Source organism: Macaca thibetana, chromosome 7, assembly GCF_024542745.1.
Source record: "Macaca thibetana thibetana isolate TM-01 chromosome 7, ASM2454274v1, whole genome shotgun sequence".
Classification (NCBI taxonomy): Eukaryota; Metazoa; Chordata; class Mammalia; order Primates; family Cercopithecidae; genus Macaca; species Macaca thibetana.
In genome coordinates, this window is record NC_065584.1 from 136,829,016 (window position 1) to 136,854,721 (window position 25,706).

The following is a 25,706-nucleotide window of genomic DNA, read 5'->3' on the forward strand; positions in this document are numbered from 1 at the left end:
TGTATTTTTAGTAGAGACGGGTTTTTGCCAAGTTGGCCAGCCTAGTCTCGAACTCCTGCTCTCAGGTGATCCATCCACCTCGGCCTCCCAAAGTGCTGGGAATACAGGCATGAGCCACTGTGCCCGGCCTTTCTTGTTATCTATTATCCTAGGTGCTAGGTGCCAAGCTATGGGCAAGTTTTAAGGATTCTGCTGAATGCATCTACCTGAGCACTTCAATGCATAAGCAAGAACAAGTATTGCATAGACTTTACAATAAATGTTAAAGGTTAACAATAACATAATTCTCAACAATGTCCAATTGGCAAATTAATTTTCCTTATACTATCTACAAGCTTCAATGTTAGCATTCATTCTTGAGATATATGATATATATATATCCCTATTTTTTGACCTATATCAAAATATATTTAAGCCCAAAATACTAAAAAAATTAAATTGACTTTAAAATGTCTAAAATTCAACTATTCAAAGCAAACCTAAGTGTCCAGTAACAAATGAATGGATAATGAAAATATACTCTATACACACACAGACACACACACACACACACACACACACAATAGAATACTACTATTCAGCCTTAGGAGGAAGTCTTGTCATTTGGGACAACATGAATGAACCTGGAGGACATTATGTTAAGTGAAATAAGCTAGTCACAGAAAGATAAATACTGCATGATTTCACTTATATGTGAATTGTAAAAAAGTCGAAGTTATAGAAGCAGAGAGTGAAATGGAGATTACCAGAGGCTGAGGGTCAGGAACACTGGGGAACTACTGGTCAAAAAACACAAAATTTCAGTTAGACAGGAAGAATAAGTTCAAGAGATCTATTGCACTTCATGATGATCATGGTTAATAACAATATATTGTATATCTGAAAATTGTTGACAGTAGATTTTGTGTTCTCATCACAAAAAAAAAGGTGAGGTAATGCATATGTTAAACAGCTTGATTTAGCTATTCCATAGTGTATACATATATCAAAACATCATATTGTAAGCCATAAATATATACAGTATTTACTTGTCAATTAAGATAAGTAAATAGATAAACAAGTTTAAGAAGCAAAAATGGACTCTGAGTGGTCAAAAGAGAAGGCATAAAGTCCTTGTATGCATTAAAGCTTTTCTTGGGAGAGAATCCCTTGTTTTCATTAAAAAACTCTACCTCTAGCCTTATTTTATAATTTTATCTGTTATACAGTTTCCAAGTTCATCTGAGTTTAAAGTTAGAACATTAATATTGTCCTCAGGGTGGGGAACATCACACCCCGGGGCCTGGTGTGGGGTGGGAGGCAGGGGGAGAGGTAGCATTAGGAGAAATACCTAATGTAAATGACGAGTTAATGGGTGCAGCAAACCAACATAGCACATGTGTAACAAACCTGAACATTGTGCACATGAACCCTAGAACTTAAAGTATAATTTAAAAAAAAGAGAGAAATTTTTTCTTAAAAAAAGAAAATTAATGTTGTCCTAAGTAGCATAAACTGGCTTGAGTTAAGTTAAGGCAGGCAAAGAAGATTATAAGGATATAGGTCCCTTCATGAAGCCCAAAAACAGGAACAGTGCTTCAGACAGGACTGGAAACAGGGCTGAGACGGCTCATCATCCCTCTCGGTTTCTTGTCTCTGCTCATTTGTGTATATCTGCCCCCCGGGCTTTCCAGGCCACATGGCTGTTAAAAGATGCCCGCTGCATAGCTCCTGAGCTTCGAGTTTACAGGTGTAACTACAGACAGTAAGCTTCCTCCCCTGGAAACGTTACAGGAAATGGACACGGAATGACCGCGTTGCCACTCCCGGTCCAGCCCCTTGTGGCTGAGGTGAGAGAGGAAGTCAAGTTATAAAATGGCTGGGGATTAAAGAAGGTTCTTACAATCTAGGAAGACCCTCCAAAGAGTATTTGCTACAGAAGGAAAGCTGTGAAAATACGGGGATCTAGAGAAGCTTTGAAAATACAACAAAAAGTAAGGGTTGATAACCTTATAATGAAGGATACAGGCCCTCCAAATATTTTGACTTGAGGTAGTTTAGTATATGGGCAAATATCCCATAACACCTTAGTAGACTATAAGGGATTCATTGTACTATTGGACTACTGATGACTCATCACTCAGGAAAGTTTAAGTTGTATTAAATACACAATTTGAGAAGAACGCAATGCCTCCCTCAGTCAACCCCATGAGGTGCTGTGAAACCGGAATGCCTTTCCTTCAGGGTAGTTCTGAGTTGGCACAATGGGGATAGGCCTTTAGTAAACCTGTGCAACAACCAGTCAGTCACTAGATACAGGCTGCCCTGCAAGAGGGTGTGATCTTGGGTGAAACAGCTTTTTTTTTCAGACAGAGTCATCTTGCTCTGTCACCCAGGCTGCATTGCAGTGACACAATCACGACTCACTGCAACTTCCACCTCTCAGGCTCAAGCAATTCTCCCACCTCAGCCTTCTGAGTAGCTGGGACTACAGGCATGCACCACCATGCCCAGCTAATTTCTGTATTTTTAGTAGAGATGGGGTTTCACCATGTAGCCTAGGCTAGCCTCAAACTCCTGGGATCAAGGAATTCACTCACCTCAGCCTCCCAAAGTGTTGGGATTACAGGTGTGAGCCACTGCACCCAGCCCTAGAAAAAAATGTTAAGAGCAGCTGGCAGCAGATGGAATGAGGAGTCAGGATGGCAAGTCTCAACAAATTTCAAAAAATATACACAGATAATGGAGTATGTTCACTGTTCACAGCGAAATTATGCTAGAAGTTGAGAGCAGATGTCCTGAAATAGCTTACATACATACATACATACATACATACATACATAAAATTTAAATATTTAAAAGAAGAAATTGGCTGGGTGCGGTGACTCAAGCCTGTAATTGGCCCAGTGCTTTGGGAGGCTGAGGTGGGTGGATTGCCTGAGCTAAGGAGTTCGTGACCAGCCTGGGCAACATGGTGAAACACTGTCTCTACCGAAATACAAAAAATTAGCCAGGCGTGGCAGCGTGCACCTGTAGACCCAGCTACTCCGGAGGCTGAGGCAGCAGAATTGCTTGAACCCGGGAGGTGGAGGTTGCAGTGAGCCAAGATCATGCCACTGCATTCCAGTCTGGGCAACAGAGCAAGACTCTGTCTCAAAAAAAAAAAGAAATTGAGAGCAGAAGGATAACTTAAAAACTGCCAAATTTTTGGAGGTAAACCCATTTCTTTTTTTTTTTTGTTTGTTTGTTTTTTGGGTTTTTTTTTTTGGTTTTTTTTTTTTTTAAAGTTTTCATCTTTAGGCCGGGCGCGGTGGCTCAAGCCTGTAATCCCAGCACTTTGGGAGGCCGAGACGGGTGGATCACGAGGTCAGGAGATCGAGACCATCCTGGCGAACACCGTGAAACCCCGTTTCTACTAAAAAATACAAAAAACTAGCCGGGCGAGGTGGCGGGCGCCCGTAGTCCCAGCTACTCGGGAGGCTGAGGCAGGAGAATGGCGTAAACCTGGGAGGCGGAGCTTGCAGTGAGCTGAGATCCGGCCACTGCACTCCAGCCCGGGCTACAGAGCGAGACTCCGCCTCAAAAAAAAAAAAAAAAAAAAAAAAAAAAGTTTTCATCGTTAATGAAATGACTTTGGAAATAACGTACATTTCCATGACACCAATACTACAGTTTTCGGAGTCACAGTAAGATACACAGAATTACATCCGTAATTAATAAGAATGCCAACATGTCAAGCAGTAATTTGTTACATGGCAAACAAAATCAAGAAAGCAACCATCAAACAAAAGAGACCCATAGCTTCAGACAAGGCAAATCCCAGGATAGCATATGAGAACAGCTGCTGCTTCAGCGAAGGGTTTCTGGCATAACCAATGATAAGGCTGCCAAAGACTGTTCCAATACCAGCACCAGAACCAGCCACTCCTACTGTTGCAGCACCTGCACCAATAAATTTGGCAGCAGTATCAATGTCTCCGCTGATTGCACTGCTCTGAAACTCCCTTTGGATTAGCTGAGACACACCATTCTGGGCCCCATTAAATACCGTAGAGCCCTCTCCAGTCCTAGCCTCTGGTCGAGATAACACTGATGCAGAAATTGGTCTGTATGCAACTCTGGATCCAGCTCGGATCAGAGCCGGCGTGCAGGCGAGCTTGGCGCAGGCGAACATCTTACACTCTTCAGGACCGCGCGGCTGGAGATACTGGGTGACAGGTGACGTGGGCTCCTCTCCCTCTTCCTCTCTTCCCGAGAGGTGGCTGCGGCACCGGCGGCGGCAGAGGTCGAAGTAATGGGACTCAGTAAACCCATTTCTTTATGAAATGATTCACAGAAAAACTATCAAGGGAAATTAATAAATAAATGAACAATAATAAAAATTCAACATATCAAAACCTGAGAAATATAGCCAAACTGTTGCTTCGAGAGAAATTTACATCCTTAAATCATATATTAGAAGTGAAGAAAGGCTGAAAAGCAATGTCTGAGCATTCATCCCAGGAAGCTAGAAAAAGAATAGCAAATTAAAGAAAGTAGAAAAAAGAAAATAACAAAGATAAACACAAAATCAGCAAACTAGAAAATAATTGTACAATAAAGACAAATCAACAAAGCCAAAAATTAATTATTTGAGAAGACTAATAAAATTATAAAACACTAGTAGGTACAGATATAACCTATGTAAACAATTCCCTATTGCTGGACATCTACGTTATCTCCACTTGGATACACTATTCCACAGCACTGACATAATCATCCTTCCAATATTCACTCATGCTTATTTCCTGAAAATAAATTCTTAAAATTATGACTGTTAGCTCAAAGGGTGTGAAAAATTCTATGGCTTCTGATACATATATTGTGCTAAATTGCCCTACGGAAAGATTGAACCAATTTTACTCCCACTAGCAGTTTATGATAGTATTCAATTCCCTAAGAAATAAGCATGATTTTAAAAAATATTTATTAATTTGTTTGGTTAAAAAAAACCTCTTCATTTTAATTTGCATTTCTTACATTACTAATGAGTTGAACACTTTCTCAATGTTTACAGGTTAAGTTTCTTTTGTGAAATGCCTTAGTGTTTTCTATTCTTCTATTAAGGTGTTAGCCTTTCTCACAGATTTTATTACTTTTTATATATTGATATTGAGCCCTGAACCAAAGAATTAAAAATATTTTCCTGTTCTGTCAGATTGCTTATTAATGTCCTTTCTAACATGTTGTTGTAGAGAGCTTGAAACTGTTTATATTCTTGTCAATTTTTTTCCTTTATGGTTTGCCTTTATTTGATGTTTAGAAGTACCAACCCCATACCAAGGTTATTATGTGAATACTCACCCATATTAACCCCTAATGGAATAGCAGTGGTAAAGACTTGATGAATTTCTACAAATGTCTTGCTGGCTCAGGAATGTAGTCAGGAATTCCATAAAGCATATCAAAGGTAAGATATCATTTAAGATTTTTAAAAACTAAAGATACTACTAGATTCTAGGCTTTGTGGGGCAGAGTCAAGGCAAGGCAAAATTGTGATGTGACTGAAATTGCTTTTAGTGGCCCAAAGTATCTCCTTTTTTCTTTGCCCTTTTACTCCTGAAGCAGCTTTTCCTCCATCCCCAGTTCTAGCTACCTATCTCATTCTCAGTGAAGGAAGGACTGATACTGGTTTACTACAAGACATTAAAGATATTTATGCTTTTAAAATAACAACTTGCAAAGAGCACGGCCAAGAAAAGTTTGGGGAAGATTCTGAAGCATTAATGGATTTTCTTTTTTTATTATTATTTTTAATTGTGATAAAATACACATATTTACAATCTTAATTATTTTTAAGTATACATTTCAGTGGTGGTATTAAATGCATTTACTTTGTTGTGTAACCATCACCACCATCTGTCCACAGAACTTTTTCATCTTCCAAAACCGAAACTCCATATCCATTAAATGAACGCCCCATTTTCCCCTTCCCTCAGCCACCAGGAACAACTACGCTACTTTCTGTCTCTACAGATTGTACTACTTTAGGTACTTCATGTAAGTAGAATCATACAGTATGTATCTTTTGTCACTGGCTTATTTCACATGGCATAATGTCCTCAAGGTTATCCATGTTGAGGCATCTTTCAGAATTTCCTTCCTTTTTGAGGCTGAATAATGTTCCATTGTATAAATATACCACATTTTGTTTATCCATTCATCCACCAATGGACACTGGGTGGATTCCATCCTTTGGCCATTGTGAATAATGCTACTGTGAACACAGATGTGCAAGTATCTCTTTGAGACCTTGCTTTGAATTCTTTTGGGTATATACCCAGAAGTGGGATTGCTGGATCATATGTTAATTATTATGTTTAATTTTTTTAGGGGGCCAGGCACAGTAGGTCACACCTGTAACCCCAGTGCTCTGGGAGAACAAGGCAGGGAGATTGCTTGGGTGACCACAGGATTTTGAGGGTTACAGTGAGCTATAGTTACCCCTCTGCACTTCAGCGTAGGTGACAGAGGGATATTCTGTCTCTTAAAAATAAAAAATAAAATAAATAAAAATTTGAGGAACTGACATACTGTTTTCTATAGGGGCTGCATTTTATATTACCACCACCAGTGCACAAGAGTTCCAGTTTCTCCACATCCTCTCCAGCACTTGTTATGTTTGTTTTTGTTTTGTTTTGTATGATAATAGGCATGAAATGATATTTCATTGTGGGCTAGATTTGCATTTCCCTAATGATTAATGATGTTCAGCATCTTTTCATGTGCTTATTAGCCATTTGAATATATTCTTGGAGAAATGTCTATTCAAATCCTTTGCCAAATTTTTTTTTTTTTTTTTGAGATGGAGTTTCACTCTTTTTGCCCAAGATGGAGTGCAATAGCATGATCTCAGCTCACCGCCACCTCCGCCTCCTGGGTTCAAGTGATTCTCCTGCCTCAGCCTCCTGAGTAGCTGGGAATACAGGCATGCACCACCATACCCAGCTAATTTTTTGTATTTTCAGTAGAAACCGGGTTTCACCACGTTAGCTAGGTTGGTCTCCAACTCCTGACCTCATGTGATCCGCCCGCCTCAGCCTCCCAAAGTGCTGGGATTACAGGCATGAGCCACTGCGCCTGGCCAGAAAACTTTTAACTCAAAAATGTCTCTTTGAAATACCTTTGGCCAGGTGTGGTGGCTCGTGCCTGTTATCCCAGCACTTTGGGAGGCCAAGGAGGGAGGATTGCTTGAGCCCCAGGGCTCAAGACCAGCCTAGACAACATAATGAGACCCCGTTTCTACAAAAAAATACACAAAAATTAGCTGGGCATGGTGGTGCGTCTGTAGTCCCAGCTGCTTGGGAGACCAAGGTGGGAGAATTGCTTTAGCCCAGAAGTTCAAGGCTGCAGTGAGGTATGATTGTGCCACTGTACTCCAGCCTGGACGACAGAACAAATCCTTGGCTCTAAATAATAAAAATAAAAATAAGATAAAATTGAAAAAGAAATATATTTGTTCACACTACTTGAAAAAGGAAAATATTTGTTTTTTGATTATAAAAGAATGTATGTTGATTATAAAAATTCAGATATTACATAATTGAATAAAGTATTAATAGAAAATGAAAATCCCCCAAAATCTCACCCACAGAAAAAACTCTTTTAAACAGTCTAAACAGTCTAGTATAAACTTCCATAACGTAGGCATACACACAGACACACCCACACACACACACACACACACACACACACTGTATTTTACTTTTCTCTGCTTAACAATATATCCTGGACATTTATCCATATTAATATGAGATGCTGTTAATTACCTTTTTTAAATAGTGGTCAAGATAGTATTTATATATATAAACTAATATTAAATTTTTGTTTGGGAGGCCGAGGCGGGCAGATCACCTGAGGTCAGGAGTTCCAGACCAGCCAGGCCAGTGAAATCTCGTCTCTACCAAAAATATGAAAATTATCCAGTGGTGCACACCTGTAATCCCAACTACTCAGGAGGCTGAAGCAGGAGAATTGATTGAACCCGGTAGGCAGAGGTTGCAGTGAGCCAAGATCGTGCCACTGCACTCCAGCCTGGGCAACAGAGTGAGACTCCATCCCAATACATACATACACACATACATACATATATACATACATACATAAATTTTTTTTAAATAAACAAAACCTAAGACAAAACGGATTCTAATAAGATCAAAAGCACTTCAGGGTCTAACATTGAAGAATAGAGAGACAAAATATAAAATAAAGCTCGTAATCATTCTGTATCACTTGTACATAAAATCTAAATATTGAATAGTGCTATAATTGCAGACTTGCCATATTTACCTATAGCGCATTTACAAACTCTCTTTCTCTCTCCAAACCAGAAATAATGTAACCTCTGACCATGCCACATCTACAGAAGTGTCTGATCAGTAAGGCCAGCCATTTCCAAAACTTTTAGTAAGAGAACAGAGAGGCTACCAATCTAGTTGACAAATGTAAAAGGCAGATGAACATATATAGGGGTTTGCAAGTGTCAGCCTCCATTTAAAGTACAATTCTCTCATTGTGCCATTAGTAAATAACATTTTGGTTGATTTCTTCAGTTACACAAAGAATTAGTGTCTTCCTTTATGATTAAGGAAAGAGAGATTGCCCTGTAAGTCTCAGCAAACGATACAAATTTAAGTACAAGTTGAAATCCTGTCATTTGGAGCAACATGGATAGAACCGGAGGTCATTATGTTAAGTGAAATAAGCTAGGCACAAATATCACATTTCTCATTCATATGTGAGAGCTAAAAAAGTACTCTCATGAAGACAAGAGAGTAGACTGGTGGATACCAGAGGCCAGGAAAGGTAGCAGGGAGGAGGAGATAAAGGGAGGTTGATTAATGGGTATAAATATTAATATACAGTTTGATAGAAGAAATAAGATCTAGTGTTCAACAGATCAGTGGGATGACTACAGGTTACAATAATCTATTGTATATTTCAAAATAGCTAACAGACTAATTTGAATGTTTCTAGCATAAAGAAAAAACAAATAGGGAAGGTGATGGCTATCCCAATTACACTGATTAGACCTTTACAAATTATATCAATGTATTAAATTATAACATTACCCTCAAAATACATACATCTATTATGTATCAATAAAAAATAAATTTAGGCTGGGCATGGTGGCTCACACCTGTAAATGCCAGCACTTTGGAAGGCCAAGGTGGGAGGATCTCTTGAGTCAAGGAGCTCAGGACAAGGGTTGAGCCTGGGCAATGCAGTGAGATCCCATCTCTAAAAAAAAATTAAGTAATTTGCCAGGCATGGTGGCTCATGTCTGTAGTTCCAGCTGCTCAGGAGGCTGAAGTGGAAGGATCACTTGAACCTGGGAGGTTGATGCAGCGAGCTAAGATTGTGCCACTGCACATCAGCCTGGGTGACAGAGCGAGACCATGTGTAGAAAAAATAATAAGAAATTTACAAAAATAAATTTTAGAAACAACAAAACTGAATGAAATAAAAACTGAATCAAAAAAATTAAGCAAGTGGAAACTTACATATCTCCTGATATGGTCAAATTTTCTTAATTTCCTAACTACTTTTTTTCCACAAGGGTCCTGGGTATTTTCTCACTTCTAAGAGGTATTATCTACCTCTACTTTAACTTTCCATACCAAATGAACAAATTTACCAAACATTTTATCATTAATCTAAAACTTAACGGGAATGGCATATGATCGGCATGGCTTTACCATCAACTTCACATAAGTGTTCAGAAACCAGGTGAAAATGAACTCCTAAGTTGAAGGAGCTTTTAATGCTTGCATGAACATTTTCTAGGCCTTCAAAGGCTGTTACTGCTGTTTCTCCTTCTCCTTTTTTTTTTTTTTTTTTTTTTTTTTTTTTTGTCTTTTTTAATATCTTGTTCTCTTCTTTCCCTCACTGAAATTCAAGAATATGTAGCTACCATAAGCTTGGGATATCCTAGAAACAACGATGGTTAGAAGACTGGTATGGTTTCTACACACTCATCTTTTAATTGATGTCTTCTACCCACTCACTCTTACTCATACCCAGCTTCTCCCATATTATTGAAACTTCAATCCTTGCCTCTGTTATGTTCAGGTTTCTAAGCCTGGAGAAGATAACACTTTAAAATGCCGTAAGTGCAGTGGGAAAGGACTCAGGAGGTAGCCAGAAAACCTAGAAATTATGACTAGGACTGGATACTTTGGCATTAATACCTATGTTTTGCAATGTCCAAAGCATGACTAGAATTGATCTTTCACCCCCTGAATGCTGTCATATTCCCATATTACCTGTATTTCTGTGCCTAAATAACACCATATAGACAAATTCTCCAATTTTATATCAACTTTATTCACACTGAAGCTGCCACATCTTAAATTAGGAATGCTTTCAGCTACAAGAACAGAAAAGTCTGACAGAATGCTGGGCGCAGTGGCTCACACTAGTAATCCCAGCACTTTGGGAGGCTGAGGTGGGTGGATCATGAGGTCAGAAGATTGAGACCATCCTGGCCAACCTAGTGAAACCCTGCCTCTACTAAAAATACAAAAATTAGCCGGGCATGGTGGCAGGTGCCTGTAATCCCAGCTACTCAGGAGGCTGAAGCAGAGAATTGCTTGGACCCAGGAGGCAGAGGTTGCAGGGAGCCGAGATCACACCACTGCACTCCAGCCTGGGTGATACAGCGAGACTCCATCTCAAAAAAAAAAGAAAAGTCTGACAGGTAGCTTAGACTCTTAGTAGTCTGTATCCTTAACAAGAAGTCCAAAGGTTATCTCAGGGCTATTCTGGCAGCTCAATAATGTCGTTAAGAACTCAGACTCGGCAGTTCCCGTCATCTTCGGGAGCTGTAGAGGTATGAATTTAAGACAGGCCTATTTTATTAATTTATTTCCAAATGCAGCGAAAGGTCCAACGACCATCTGTGGGCCACTTAATTCAGGGCCCCCAATTTGTACATGAAAAACTCTCAGATACAGCCAACGCCATGGGTTTTGCAGACCTGAAAAGCCCCACTGGCCTCCAGGTGCTCAATGATTACCTGGAAGACAAGAGCTACATCAAGGGGTATGTGCCATCACAAACAGATGTGGCAGTATTTGAAGCAGCGCCTCGCCCACTGCCTGCCGACTTGTGTCATGCCCTACATTGGTATAATCACATCAAGTCTTACGAAAAGGAAAAGGCCAGCCTGCCAGGAGTGAAGAAAGCTTTGGGCAAGTATGGTCCTGCAGATGTGGAAGACACTACAGGAAGTGGAGCTACACAGATAGTAAAGATGATGATGACATTGAGCTCTCTGGATCTGATGAGGAGGAGGAAAGTGAAGAAGCAAAGAGGCTAAGGGAAGAACGTCTTGCACAATATGAAACAAAGAAAGCCAAAAAAACCTGCACTTGTTTCCAAGTCTACCATCTTACTAGATGTGAAACCTTGGGATGATGAGGCAGATATGGAGAAATTAGAGGGCGTCAGAAGCATTCAAGCAGACGGCTTAGTCTGGGGCTCATCTAAACTAGTTCCAGTGGGATACAGAATTAAGAAACTTCAAATACAGTGTGTAGTTGAAGATGATAAAGTTGGAACAGATATGCTGGAGGAGCAGATCACTGCATTTGAGGACTATGTGCAGTCCATGGATGTGGCTGCTTTCAACAAGATCTAAAATCCATCCTGGATCATGACATTTAAATAAAAGTTTGAAAGATTGAAAAAAAAAAAAAAAAAAAGATCTCAGACTCTTGGCTGGGTGCAGTGACTCACACCTGTAATCCCATCACTTTGGGAGGCCAAGGCGGGCAGATCTCTTGAGGTCAGGAGTTTGAGACCAGCCTGGCCAACATGGCAAAACCCTCTCTCTGCTAAAAAATATGAAAATTAGGCCGGACACGGTGGTACATGCCTGTAATCCCAGCACTTTGGGAGGCTGAGGCAGGCAGATCATGAGGTCAGGAGATGGAGACCATCCTGGCTAATGCAGTGAAACTCCATCTCTACTAAAAATACAAAAAATTAGCCGGGCGTGGTGGCAGGCATCTGTAGTCCCAGCTACTCAGGAGGCTGAGGCAGGAGAATGGCTTGAACCCGGGAGGTGAGCCGGGTTTTGCAGTGAGCCGAGATTGTGCCACTGCACTCTAGCCTGGGCAACACAGCAAGACTCTGTCTCAAAAAAATAATAATAATATGAAAATTAGCTGGGCATGGTGGCACACGCCTGTAATCCCAGCTACTCAGGTGGCTGAGGTGTGGGAATCACTTGAACCTGGGAGGCGGAGGTTGCAGTTAGCCGAGATCGTGCCATTGTACTCCAGCCTGGGCAACAGAGTGAGACCTTTTCTCAAAAAAAAAAAAAATTCAGTCCCTTGGCCAGACACAGTGGCTCATGCTTTATTTCCAGCAATTTGGGAGGCCAAGGAGGGTGAATCTCTTGAGGTCAGGAGTTCAACACCAGCCTGGCCAACATGGTGAAACCCCGACTCTACTGAAAATACAAAATTAGCCGGCGTGGTTGCCTGCACCTGTAATCCCAGATACACAGGTGGCTGAGGCATGAGAATCGCTTGAACCTGAGAGGGGGAGGTGGCAGTGAGCTGAAATTGTGCCACTGCACTCTAGCCTGGGCTATAGAATGAAACTCTGTCTCAAAAAAAAAAAAAAAGAACTCAGATTCTGTCTTTTCTTTCTGCTCTACCTTCTTAGCTTGTTAGCTTTTCATTCTGAGGCTTGTTGCCTTATAATTACAATTTGGCTGCCACAACTCCATACATCACATTCCACACTTAAGGATGGAAGAAAGAGAGTATACATACAAACAAATGTTTCTATTCCTTTTATGGGAGAAGCTACCTCCCTCCTCTTCCGCCCCCCCCACCCCATAGAGGTCTTCCAGAAGATTTCTGGTTATATCACAAAAGCCCGAACTAAATCACACAGCTAGCCCTAACTGCAAGGGAAGTTAGAAAAAGGCATATTTGTCTTCCAACCTCTATAACAGAAAGAGAAATGGGTTTGGAACTGGCTTTAGGATTCAAACAACAGTTTACGACACATGTCTATATTACACATAAAATGCTAATTATGCTAGTTAATTACAACTAGGTGCAGGACCTTTAAAAGTCCTGGTTTAGAATACAGTTCTCCTTTCCAGCAGAAAACCGGTTAAGAATGTTAATGAAGGAGACATTAAAAAGGGACGGGAATGAAAGCTACAGCTTTGTCAGATGGTGCTGACAGTGCCGAGTTGTAGACAGATTACAACTGAAACAGTATCCATAGCCAAATCCTATCTAGAATGAAGGGAAAATTGTAATAGTGTACATAGCTGGTGTCCTAAAATGTTCCAGAAGCTTTAAGAGTGTAATAAGGCCCTGGTGCAGGGACGCACACCTGTAATCCCAGCACTTTGGGAGGCCAAGGCAGTAGGATCACTTGAGCCTAGGAGCAGACAAGCCTGGGCCACATGGCAAAACCCCAACTCTACAAAAAAAAATACAAAAATCAGCAAGGCATGGTGGCATGCACCTGTAGTGCCAGCCAAAGTGGGAGGATCACTTGAGACCGAGAGGTCGAGGCTGCAGTGAGCCATGATTCCACCACTACACTCTAGCCTGGGCAACAGAATGAGACCCTGTCTCAAAAAAAAAAAAAAAAAAGTATGATAACTAGAGATCTATCTGGGGCTACCATTTTTCTTTAAATAAGAAAATAGATTTTTACAAAGTATTTAAAATAGACAAGCCAATAATACTAAGAGTTAACACTAAGGGACTCTATTATGATATGCCAAGTACTCAGCTTTACATATATATGTATGTATCTAATCTCTCAATTGTCCTATCAGGTAAGTACATTCACTAATTTGCTTATAGTCACACAAGGAGAAGCTCAACCTAACTCTAGAGATCATGCCCTTAACCATATTACATTACTGTTTGTTATTTTAGTTGTTCTCCTCGGTGTTTCTTATTCATTTTATGTATTTGTTATTTAATCATTCAAATTTGTAAAGTTTAACTCTTGTTTATAAATCGTAAATTGTCTTTCTCTACTTTCTTTCCATAGTATTTCTAGTTCACAAAGTCCTAAAATGGCAAAGCTGTTTCAATATCTTTCAAAAACTTAGAATCAGATAATCCAACTGGATTTTGTAGCTAGTTTTATGAAAGCTTTGATAACATTACAACAAACCTTGTTAGGGTTTTATAAGAAAAAAAAAAAAAGAACTAACCCGACAAAATAAACCACCAAAAAAGGCATCACAACACACAAGGTACAAACAACAAAAGTAGAAACATAAATATACATCTATATTAGTCCTGTGTGTTCTAAATTCCTCCTCTGTTTCATCTACTGTGAGTTTGCTACCTCCACAGCACACTGGCATACCATTGGTTCCCTGAATTATTGGGCTATTATTCCCCACCTCGCCCCCACCCCCCGCCAAAACAATAACCCTGTTTGCTCCACACATAGCTGGTAACACACATGTGGTTAATTATACCCAAATCTCTAGTCTCAAACTACCATACTTAGCTTTTTATTTTAGGTTTTTATGCTTCCTTTTTTCTTTTACTGTCTTTTTCTTTACATCTTTATTATTATGTTTCCAGAAATTTAGCTCCCAAACACACATAAGATCCTTGCATACTTTCAACAATACAATGAAATCTGTATCTTCTTATCTACCCAAAAAACCATAAGCCGTATGTTATATGTTATTTTCTCCTATTCTCTCCTCATGTATTATTAAAATTAGAAGTGGATTAAACTTTTTTGTAATTTTTTTTTTTTTTTTTTTGAGACAGAGTCTTGCTCTATCACCCAGGCTGGAGTGCAGTGGTTTGATCTCGGCTCACTGCAGCCTCAACTCTCGGGCTCAAGCGATCCTCTCACCTCAGCCTCCTGAGTAGCTGGGTCTACGGGCATGTGCCACCACACCCAGCTAAGTCTTTAATTTTTTGTAGAGACGGAGTCTAACCATGTTGCTCTGGCTTGAATTGAACTCCTGGGCTCAAGCAATCCAACTGCCTCAGCCTCCCAAAGTGTTGGGATTACAAGCATGAGACCCAGGCACCTGGCCAGATTAAACGCTTTTTTTAGTTTACTCAAAGACAGTGTCCTCATATTGGGTTGGAAAACCAAGATGATCACATATAAGGATCTTCCTGCTTGTCTCTCCAGCTGTTTTTCCCAACTCTGGCTAATCTCTGTTTAATAAGGCATCTTTCTTTAACAATTTAGAAGAAAGACAAAAACAAAAAAACTCCAGGACAGCATGATCAGCTGACAGACAGCATGATTAGCAAAGAAAACAGTGATGGGAACACACAAGCCTCTTCTCTCCCTCCAATAACCTGGCAGACAACCCCACCTGGTATTTGTCCCATACTTGTAACACACAAATGTTTGCTTGCTAGGTCAACTGTATTTAAACTAAAATATGACAGCTGTAAATAAGAAAATAGAATAGGTGCCATTTTTAGATTCTAACAAGCAAGTTGAGGCACTGCTCTCTTGAAAACTGTCACCAAAGGCAAAGAGAGAGCAGCCTCAAGACAAAATAAGAGAAAATCACTACATGGCCTGAATGATTCACGTTGAAATCAGAGGCATCAGATGAGGACTTAAGATGGATCAATAGCTTAAAAAGGTCTCAAGTGAACAATCTGTGCCATTCTCCTTCTCTAATCTCTTGGAGAAAAAAAAAAAGAACACAAAAAAGCTCTAAGGTCTTTTAATGAGACTATTATTCCATTAATTATTTGAGGCAGTTTTTGTTTCACTAGAATTAATTAACATAACCCTTCTACTTTTAGCTCCAGCTGCATCTGATGTCACTGCTATGGCCGTGAAGAATGAAAACCAAAGGACAACTGGCTACTTAAGGAATTAAGCTGACTAAAATGAAAACCATTCACCACAGCAGTTCCAGTACTCTGGCTGAGACTCTGTTTTTCTACATATAGCCCACACATTCTGACCAAACTCAAATCTACGCAATTTCAAACTTAGAAAACTTTAACTGCTGCCCCACTGAAGCCATTTTCAAGCTGGAATCATGTTTAATAAACTACTCCATCTATTTCACCATATATATATTTTAAAATAATTAATTTAGCCTCTACTCATTCAGATCTATTAAGTTTCACCATAGTCTATCATGGTTACCTTATAAAATCCTCTTAAACATAACCAACAGATAAATCAAATAAGAATTTTTGGAAATGTTTAACCTTAAGGACAATATTATTTTAAGAATCTAGGTCAAGGGTCTCCCATCCCCGGGCTGCGGACCAGTATCAGTCCCTGGCCTGTTAGGAACCGGGCCTCACAGCAGGAGGTGAGTGGTGAGCTAGTGAGCAATACCGCCTGAGCTCCGCCTCCTGTCAGATCAGCAGTGGCATTAGATTCTCGTAGGAGCATGAACCCTATTATGAACTGCACATGCGAAGGATCGAGGTTGCATGCTTCTCATGAGAATCTAACTAATGCCTGATGATCTAAGGCGAAACAGTTTCATCCCAAAACCAACCATCACCATCACCACACCCGCTCCCCAGGTCTGTGGAAAAACTGTCTTCCATGAAACCTGTCCCTGGGGCCAAAAAGGTTGGGGACCACTGACCTAAGTCTAATGTATAGAATGGCACAGATTACAAATGAGTCTTACAGATTTGTGAAACAGTCACTGACTTTCATTTAATTGTACCCCTCGCTTTGATTTTTCATGAACTCAAATGAGACATCCTAATCCTCAATCTAACCAGTTAAGCTGTACTATACAGGTTTTGTGCAGGTCCTTCTTAAACACACCCTAGCAGACGCCCCAGCTCCAAAAGACAAATTGGACCTCAGTGACTCCCACAGGCAGTGACTGAGGAGGCAACTTCTGCATTGTCCACAGACTATGCTCATTTTCCTGAGACTAAGGCACTGCTCCTTACACAGACTCAGAAAAGTCTTCAGCCCTAGGAGATGCCACCTCCGACCCAAGGGAAGCGAATGCCTTCTGAAGAACCAGGCTCCTTAAAACCCCTGGCCAGTTTCCCAGACACATTTCAGTTGTAAACTCATTATGAGAAATATTTAATTACGGAATCTGCAAACCAGGGGAGCTTATTTGAAATACATTAACTAAATAACTCTTTTTCAGATCTTTCAAGATCACAGTCTGTCTCAGAGATTATTTCCCACATTACTTCTCCTGATTCAGTACATGTGTTTTTTTCTTGAATAACTGCCTCTGCTATATTTCTCCTTCCTTTAGCCTAAGTCAACCTTTCCATTTCTAAAGCCAACAGCTTCTGAGTAACCAGGCTATCCTCCCATTAAATATGCATGCAAGAGCTTGACAAATCTTGAGTGCCTTTAATTACTCAGGGATAGTCTCCTCAGCTAACATGAGAATACAACTCATGCTCATATGGCTTCCAAAATACTGGAATAGGAAGGGATCCTTTACCCTCTCAGGTTGGAACTAGCTGGCCCACTGATTAATAATCTTAACCTATCTACCTCTGTAGTTTGGAGAATTGCCTTCTAGTAAGCTGTTGTGCCTGGCATACTCTGAGGTTCCAAATACATAACTATTTTTAAGGATTTATTCCTGAGTTCTTTGATATTTCTGTTTGTTTTTTGGCCTTCTAAGATCTAACTAGATTAATCTTAACATTGATACCATAATTCACCAAGTTTTTATACCAATATTGTTATAGTAGAAAAATGGGATGTTTTGCAATTACAGTCAAATTAATTAATGACTATAATTTATTTCTTTGTAAACAAACACACAAAGGCTTTGGTTATCTTCAGTTTAAATGTAAACTGTCAAAAAATTAGAAGTCCTTATCACAGGGGTCTGGTTGAGTAACATATGACTAATTAATGCAATATAACACTCTGAAGTCATGAAAAAAACACACTGTAGAATAACACGTATTGGCATGGGAAAACCTTCACAATAGACTTCTTAGAGAAAACAATCTTGCCACAAAATAGTATTCACAAAGTAAAGCATTTTGCTAAAAAATATATATATAGAGAGAGAGAAAAAGACAAGAAGGACATACATCAAAATATTAAGAGTATCTGAGGACAGTGAGATTACATACAATTTTTCTTTTGCATTTCAAAATGTTCCAAGATTCTACCCCGGGCATTTATTATTTTTATACTTTTTAAAATAGTTTATTTTAAAGGAAAAGAGTTCCCAAGTAATTCTGCGAGTGATTTCCTATACTGTTTCACACCCATTTAATATTAGCAAAGGTAATGGAACATCTTTTGCCACAGAAGACTCTCAATTATGTTTTAATATAAGTGAGGCAGTTTTTCCAGTTGCCTTTAAAAATAGCAAAAAGAGCCAGGTGCGGTGGCTCACGCCTGTAATCCCAGCACTTTGGGAGGCTGAGGCGGGTGGATCATGAGGTCAGAAGACTGAGACCATCCTGGTAAACAGGTTGCAGTGAGCCGAGATCACACTGGTGCACTCCAGCCTGGGTGACAGAGCAAGACTGTCTCCACAGGAAAAGAAAAAAAAAAAAAAGTATTCCAGATGATCGCTACACATAGTAAAGTCTCAGAAACTCTAGTGTTGTGAAAGATCAAGCCAAGACAGTAGGTTTAGAAAAAGATTATAATTCTTAATCACGAGGCTACAGAATAAGCTGGCCAGGTGCGGTGGCTCCCACCAGTAATCCCAGCACTTTGGGAGGCCGAGATGGGCAGATCACCTGAGCTCAGGGGTTCAACACCAGCCTGGCCAACATGGAGAAACCCCATCTCTACTAAAAATACAAAAATTAGCAGGGCGTGGTGCCCTGTGCCTATAATCCCAGATACTGGGGAGGCTGAGGCAGAATAGCTTGAACCCGGGAAGCGGAGGTTGTGGTGAGCCGAGATGGCACCATTGCACTCCAGCCTGGGCAACAAAAGCAAAACTCCGTCTCAAAAAAAAAAAAAAAAAAAAAAAAGAATAATTATTTTATTAAAAGAAAATAATTATTTATAAAGCAGGGGAATGGTGGAAATCAGAAGAAGGCAAAGTTGGCAAGCTCCTGACTTAAAATAAAGACTGAATGCCAGGAGGGAAACAGGAGAGATGAGGCTAGGCCTAGGTCGAAGGCAGGTCATACAGAGCCTGTGTATTACAGCCTCACTGCTCAAGGTGTGGTTCTCAATTCAGCAACACAGGCATCACCTGGGAGTTGTTAGAAATGCAGTCTCATGCCCCATCACAGACCTACTGAGTCAGAATCTTCCCTGTAACAAGATTCCCAGTAATTCAGATGGACCCCAAAGTTCAGGAAGCATTACACTAACAAATTTATTTTCAGGACAAAATCCTATGGGGAATCATAAAGGAATTTCAAGCCAGGTAGTGGCATGATCAGATATGTGCATTACAAAGATCTCACTAGTAACAGAATGAAAAAAAAAAAAAAGATTATAGAAAGTAAGACCAAAGATTGCTTAGGAAGCTGTTTCAGGAACTAGGAAAGAATAAGGGACCAAGCCAAGCATGGTGGCTCATGCCTCTAATCTCAGCACTTCAGGAGGCCAAGGCGGGAGGATCACTAAAGCCCAGGAATTCGAGACCAGCCTGGGCAACACAGTGAGACCCTGTTTCCAAAATACAAAAAATTAGCTAGGTGTGGTGGCATGCAGCTACTATAGTGCCAGCTACTTGGGGGGCCGAGGCAGAAGGATTACTTAGCTCACAAGGTTGAGACTGCAGTGAGCTATGATCACATCACTGCACTCCAGCCTGAGCAACAGAGCAAGACCCTGTCTCAAGAAAAAAAAAAAAAAAAAAAAAAAAAAACAGAAAGAAAAAAAAAAGATAAGGGTCCCAAATAAAGCAGCAACAGTACTAGGAAATAACTGATTAGGTGGGGTGCAGGGGTGCAGGGGAAGGTAAATCAAGACTATTTCTAAGTTTTGTGTTTGGGTTACTGGAGGGATATTGATGTCATTCACCAGACAGGAACAAGAAATAACAACAACAATTACAGTAGCTAACATTTCTTAAATATGTGCCAGGCATTATGCTAAGTGCTTCCCATGAACTATCTCATTTAATCCTCATAACAACCCTATGAAGTAAGTATTATCCCATCATATAGATGAAGAAACTAAGACACAGAGAAATTAAATCAGGTAGAGTAGTATGAAGAAGGAGGGAGGAGATGACAATCGATTTTGAATATGCTGGGTTTGGGGCGCTTGTGAAGATGTCCACAAGGCAGCTGTCTGTAGGGATCTAGGTTTGTAGGGAGAGCAAGTGGACTGGAAACAGGTTTGGAAGTCATCAGCACAGGGCTGGCACCTGACTCTTCAAGACTGGATCAGGCCACAGTGGGAGGGAGTGTAGGTCAAGGACAGAGCCCAGGAACGTGCAATAGGAGGTAAGTGAGCTTATGAAGACAAGAAAGCAGACAGAGAGAAAAGAGAATGACAGCTGTAACAGCAACAACAGTAATAACTAATACTTGTAAGAATTTACTAAATACCGGCCGGGTGCGGTGGCTCACGCCTGTAATCCCAGCACTTTGGGAGGCCGAGGAGGGAGGATCACGAGGTCAGGAGATTGAGACCATCCTGGCTAACACGGTGAAACCCCGTCTCTACTAAAAATACAAAAAATCAGTCGGGCGTGGTGGCGGGCGCCTGCAGTCCCAGCTACTCGGGAGGCTGAGCCAGGAGAATGGCGTGAACCCAGGAGGCGGAGCTTGCAGTGAGCCTAGATCACCCCACTGCGCTCCAGCCCGGACGACAGAGCAAGACTCCGTCTCAAAAAAAAAAAAAAAAAAAAAAAAAAAAAAAAAAGAATTTACTAAATACCGGTCACTATTCTAAGCATTTCTTAATATATTATAACTTAGTCATCATTAAAACCACATAAGGTAGGTTTTATTATCACCACTATAAAGATAAGGAAATTGAAGCATAAAGAGGTTAAGCGGCTTAAGGACACAGAGAAAGTGAATAGCAAAACCAGGATTCAAACCAAGATCCAGTATCTAGGTGTGGACTCCTCGCCCTTGACTTCTGTGATGCACTGCCTCGCTTTCAGGACCCTGGGAGGGGTGGAAGGCAAGGAAGGAAACAGTTGCAACAAAGCCCTCAGAATAGCATCTGGCCTACAGTAAAGCCTCAGTAAATATTGATCACTATTACTTGCTAATTTACTGCCATGGAACCACACATTTGACTGAGCCACAGTTTTTAGAAGAAAACAAGTAATAACTATATAAGGTTTAAAAAAATCAAGGTTTTAGTGGAGGAAGAAAAGCAACTTCCAAGGCTGCTAAGGCTTTCAATTCAGTTTCCTATGCCTTTAATGTCTAAGGCTCCACACAATCAACCCCTGTCCGGGTCTGTGGCTACTGCCATGATCCTAGTCCTTCGGAAGGGCTGCTACGCACAGCAATGACCTGAAGGCCTCACTAATCCCAAAACACTTTCTGACTGCTATAAAGATTCCATTCTAGGGCGCTCCTTTAGCATTGGGCATATTTTGCTCCATTCTAATTGTTTTACAAAGCAGGTAGTTGATGCTGAAGGTCTCTCAGGTTCTCAACTGTCCCCGAAAGCAAATGCATAGCCTCCTCCAGACACTGTTAATTTGTTCTAATTAGGAGGACATGTCTACAATGTCCTGATAACATATTATCAGGTAATTTTCAAACTAAAATTATATCATGTATAGTAATTCAGAAGCCTCATATTTTTTCTCTTTTTAAAATTCTTTCTAGTTCAATTATTCTCTCTGGCACAGATCCATCCAAGATCAAGAAACAGAGTGAATAAAACCAACAATAATGACAATGGTCAGAAAAAGAAGCAGTCTCAATTTCCAAAAGGTTAAATTTCTGAAGTGAACTTATATGTTTCTAGTCTAAGAAAATTTCTCAAAACAGAATAAAGATATTAAAAGGCAGAAAGCATCTTCTAGAAGTGGGACATCTGGTCACCCTATCCCTCAGGCAATGCACATAAAGAGAGCTATTTTTAAAATGAAGTGAATGTGAATGCCCTATCCTGCATAAATACAAATGCTAATTCTTGCTAGGGAGACTTGAATTCTATAATTAACTAAAACTGACTAAGCAGACTTATGAACAAAGATGCTCACCATAGCATATCACTTCCATTAGTGAAAAATGCCCAGCAGTAAATACATTTTGGTATACCCAGATGATTGAATATTATGCTGCCATTAAAAATATTTTCAATGGGCTGGGCACGGTGGCTCACACCCGTAATCCCAGCACTTTGGGAAACTGAGGTGGGCAGATCACCTGAGGTCAGGAGTTCAAGACCAGCCTAGCCAACATGGTGAAACCCCATCTTTACTAAAAATACAACTTAGCCAGGTGTGGTGGCAGGCACTTGTAATCCCAGCTACTCTGGGCACCTGTAATCCTAGCTACTTCAGAGGCTGAGGCCAGAGTATTACTTGAACCTGGGAGGCGGAGGTTGCAGTGAGCTGAGATTGCGCCAATGTACTCCAGCCTGGACAACAAGAGCGAAACTTCGTCTCAAAACATACATACACAGATATATTTTTTCAATGAATATTTATTGATATAAATTCTCACAATACATATTAAGTTTAAAAATTATTTTAAAAATCATTACCACTTGTGAATATAGACAAAAGACTTAAAATCAATAGTTGACAATTATTATTTCTAGGTGGCATAATTAGTTTATTTTAACTTTCTTCCTTTATATGTTCTGTATTATTCAAATAATCCAGATTAGCTACAAGGCATCACTTCTATAAGCAGAAAAATAATGCTTATAAATCAACTTTTTAAAAAGTTTTCCCTCTTAATCCTAATTTCCCAATTAACTTCTTCCTACTTGTTCTTACCCTAGTTGAAGGCTTATCATCTAGTTTAGTGGTTTGAAGGGTATGTGTGATTCTCCCCCATCCCCACCACCCCAAGAGATATCTAGCAATGTCTGTAGGCAATATTGGTTGTCACAACTAGGGATGTTGGGTGCTACTGGATCTCATAGATAAAGGTCAGAGATTTGGCTAAACATACTACAATACACAGGAGAGCCACCCCTCCCACAAAAAAAAAAAAAGAATTATCTAGCCTACTATCAGTGGTGCAGAGGTTGAGAAATTTTGGTCGAGGATGAAAAAAATTAGTATAAACAGTACGAGTGGGTTAAAATGCAATAGTAACTCTAAGGGGCTTAACTTTTTCATTTCTAAAATAAGAAATACACATTCTGACTTTATGAAAATTTAATCTAGGTTGTGGACCAAAATTCCTTATTATTAAGATACACATATCCCAATTTTACAGAAAAGGTCTCCAGAAAAATTCTGCTCCCAACCCAAAACCATGCTGCTTATCAAACTAGAAGTAAGATTTTTTTTTTCTGAGTTTAAGCATAGAGAGACCAACCCTGTGTAAAAGTTGTTTAAGTACTGGCAGAAAAATGTTTTAAGGTGAGATCATATCTTTAAAGGAATATCCAGTCATCTTACTGTAATGTAGACCAGTATGGTAAGCTAAAAAACTAAGGTTGAACTAGTCTAGTCTAACTAGTCTAACACAAAAGTGTTTGTTTGAAACACACTCACATACACAGAAAATGATTTACGCAAACTCGTAAAAAATTACTTTGTGATGTCAGATCAGGGAGTGGTAATAAAGCAAAAGCAAAAATGAAGTTCCCTCTTCAATCTAAGTTATGAAGAAAAGATTCACTCTTTATTTATTTATTTATTTATTTATTTATTTATTTATTTTTGAGACGGAGTCTCGCTCTGTCGCCCAGGCTGGAGTGCAGTGGCGCGATCTCGGCTCACTGCAAGCTCCACCACCTCCTGGGTTCACCCCATTCTCCTGCCTCAGCCTCCCCAGTAGCTGCGACTACAGGCGCCCGCCAGCACGCCCGGCTAATTTTTTTGTATTTTTAGTAGAGACGGGGTTTCACCGTGTTAGCTAGGATGGTCTCAATCTCCTGACCTCGTGATCTGCCTGCCTGGGCCTCCCAAAGTGCTAGGATTACAGGCATAAGCCACCGCGCCCCACAAAAGATTCACTCTTTAGTAACCTATTTTATTCCATTATAGGTGTAGGGTGTATATATACTTGGTTATAACAAATCATAACAGAAGGGGTGGGTAGATAAAATTAAATAGTAGGCGGATAAAGAAGATGAACAGATGGGAGGAAGAGAACAGAAGACAGACTACCACCAGACATGAACAAGGGATGACGGACAGACAAAAAGAAATTTTGCACAATTCTGCTTCCCGGGCTCAAGCAAATCTCCTGCCTCAGCCTCCCGAGTAGCTGGGATTACAGGCAGACGCCACCATGCCCGGCTAATTTTTGCTTTTTTGTTTTTTTGGTTTTTTTTTGAGACGGAGTCTCGCTCTGTCGCCCGGGCTAGAGTGCCGGACTGGAGTGCAGTGGCGGATCTCAGCTCACTGCAAGCTCTGCCTCCCAGGTTTACGCCATTCTCCTGCCTCAGCCTCCCGAGGAGCTGGGACTACAGAATTTTTGTATTTTTAGTAGAAAATTTCACCATGTTAGCCAGGCTGGTCTCAAGCTCCTGACCTCAGGATCTGCCCGCCTCGGCCTCCCAAAGCGCTGGGATTACAGGCGTGAGCCACCGCACCTCGCCTGGCTTTTATTTTTCAATCCAAAATGATTCTCTAGGGGAAAGATACCTAATGTCCCCTGGTCAAGCAAAATCTCCCATTCTTCTGCTCAAAGATCAGAAAAGGAGGGCTAGAATTCAGTGACTATCATTTTCGGTGACCTATTCATAGCCGACAAGCACTGAGGGTAGTTGTTTATTTGGTCTACCTAGCACTTTTCCTTCCAATGGCGAACAGCTCACAGCCATCCTATGAGGTTGGAGTGAAACTATCAATCACGGTGCGCTGTCCTCCCCCAGGCCTCTGGGGTGAGCACAGACTTGACCACTCATGGTGCTCCTCTCCTACTGCCTAGAGGCCACAGTGAAAGGAGAAGGCACATGACCAGAATTCCTCTCTCAGGCTCTCTTCCTCCAGCCCCAGGGCTGTAAGATCACGTGATCTGCAGGTGCCACTGACCATCTTTTCACCCCTAAAAAAAGCTATCCTGAGGATGAAACTAATGTCAGACAGCATGTGAGAGTTAGTGAAGAGAGCCCCAAAGACCATGTCTGAGCCTTGATTGCAGCCATGCCTAGATTTTTAAGTCACATGAGCAAATAAACTACTTTTTGGCTTGAGTTGGGTTTCTGTTTCTTCCAACTAAAATAGCTATGGCTGGTAAACTGATTGACACTGTTAAAGAGAGGTTTGGTAAGTCAGTGTGCCAAATCTCTCATCCATAAATTACCCAGGCCCTCTCTATTTACATCCTGCATCTCAGCTAATACCATAACTTGAGGTAATGACTTTCAGAAATGTAAAACTTAATGTTGAAAGTAGAAATTCATTTAAAATGGCATATATTGATTTGTTTCAAGATCTAAAACATATCCCTACTAAACTGAGATTTGATGTTACAAACTTCCACTATTCTGGATGTCAAATAGTATACTGTAGGGCTGGGCACGGTGGCTCATGCCAGTAATCCCAGCACTTTGGGAGGCCGAGGCAGGCGGATCACGTGGTCAGGAGTTCGAGACCAGCCTGGCCAATATTGTGAAGCCCCATCGCTACTGAAAATACAAAAATTAGC

The 25,706-nt window shown here is 40.5% G+C and overlaps 2 protein-coding genes and 1 pseudogene across 6 annotated transcripts in view; 1 reads left to right on the forward strand and 2 right to left on the reverse strand.

Annotated features, from left to right (window-relative positions):
* The window catches only part of MYO5A (myosin VA), a 222,022-nt gene that overhangs the window by 188,515 nt on the left and 7,801 nt on the right, over nucleotides 1-25,706 (reverse strand). The window lies entirely within an intron of this gene.
* LOC126959053 (ATP synthase F(0) complex subunit C3, mitochondrial-like) lies at nucleotides 3,586-4,305 on the reverse strand. The gene has a single exon (XM_050797951.1). The coding sequence runs from the start codon at nucleotides 4,151-4,153 to the stop codon at nucleotides 3,728-3,730; it is 426 nt and encodes a 141-aa protein (XP_050653908.1). The 5' UTR covers nucleotides 4,154-4,305; the 3' UTR covers nucleotides 3,586-3,727.
* Nucleotides 10,982-11,704, forward strand: LOC126959049 (elongation factor 1-beta-like; annotated as a pseudogene).

Excerpts from the sequence above, each read along its gene's own strand:
- LOC126959053 (XM_050797951.1), bottom strand. The coding sequence starts at position 4,153 with ATGTTCGCCTGCGCCAAGCTCGCCTGCACGCCGGCTCTGATCCGAGCT.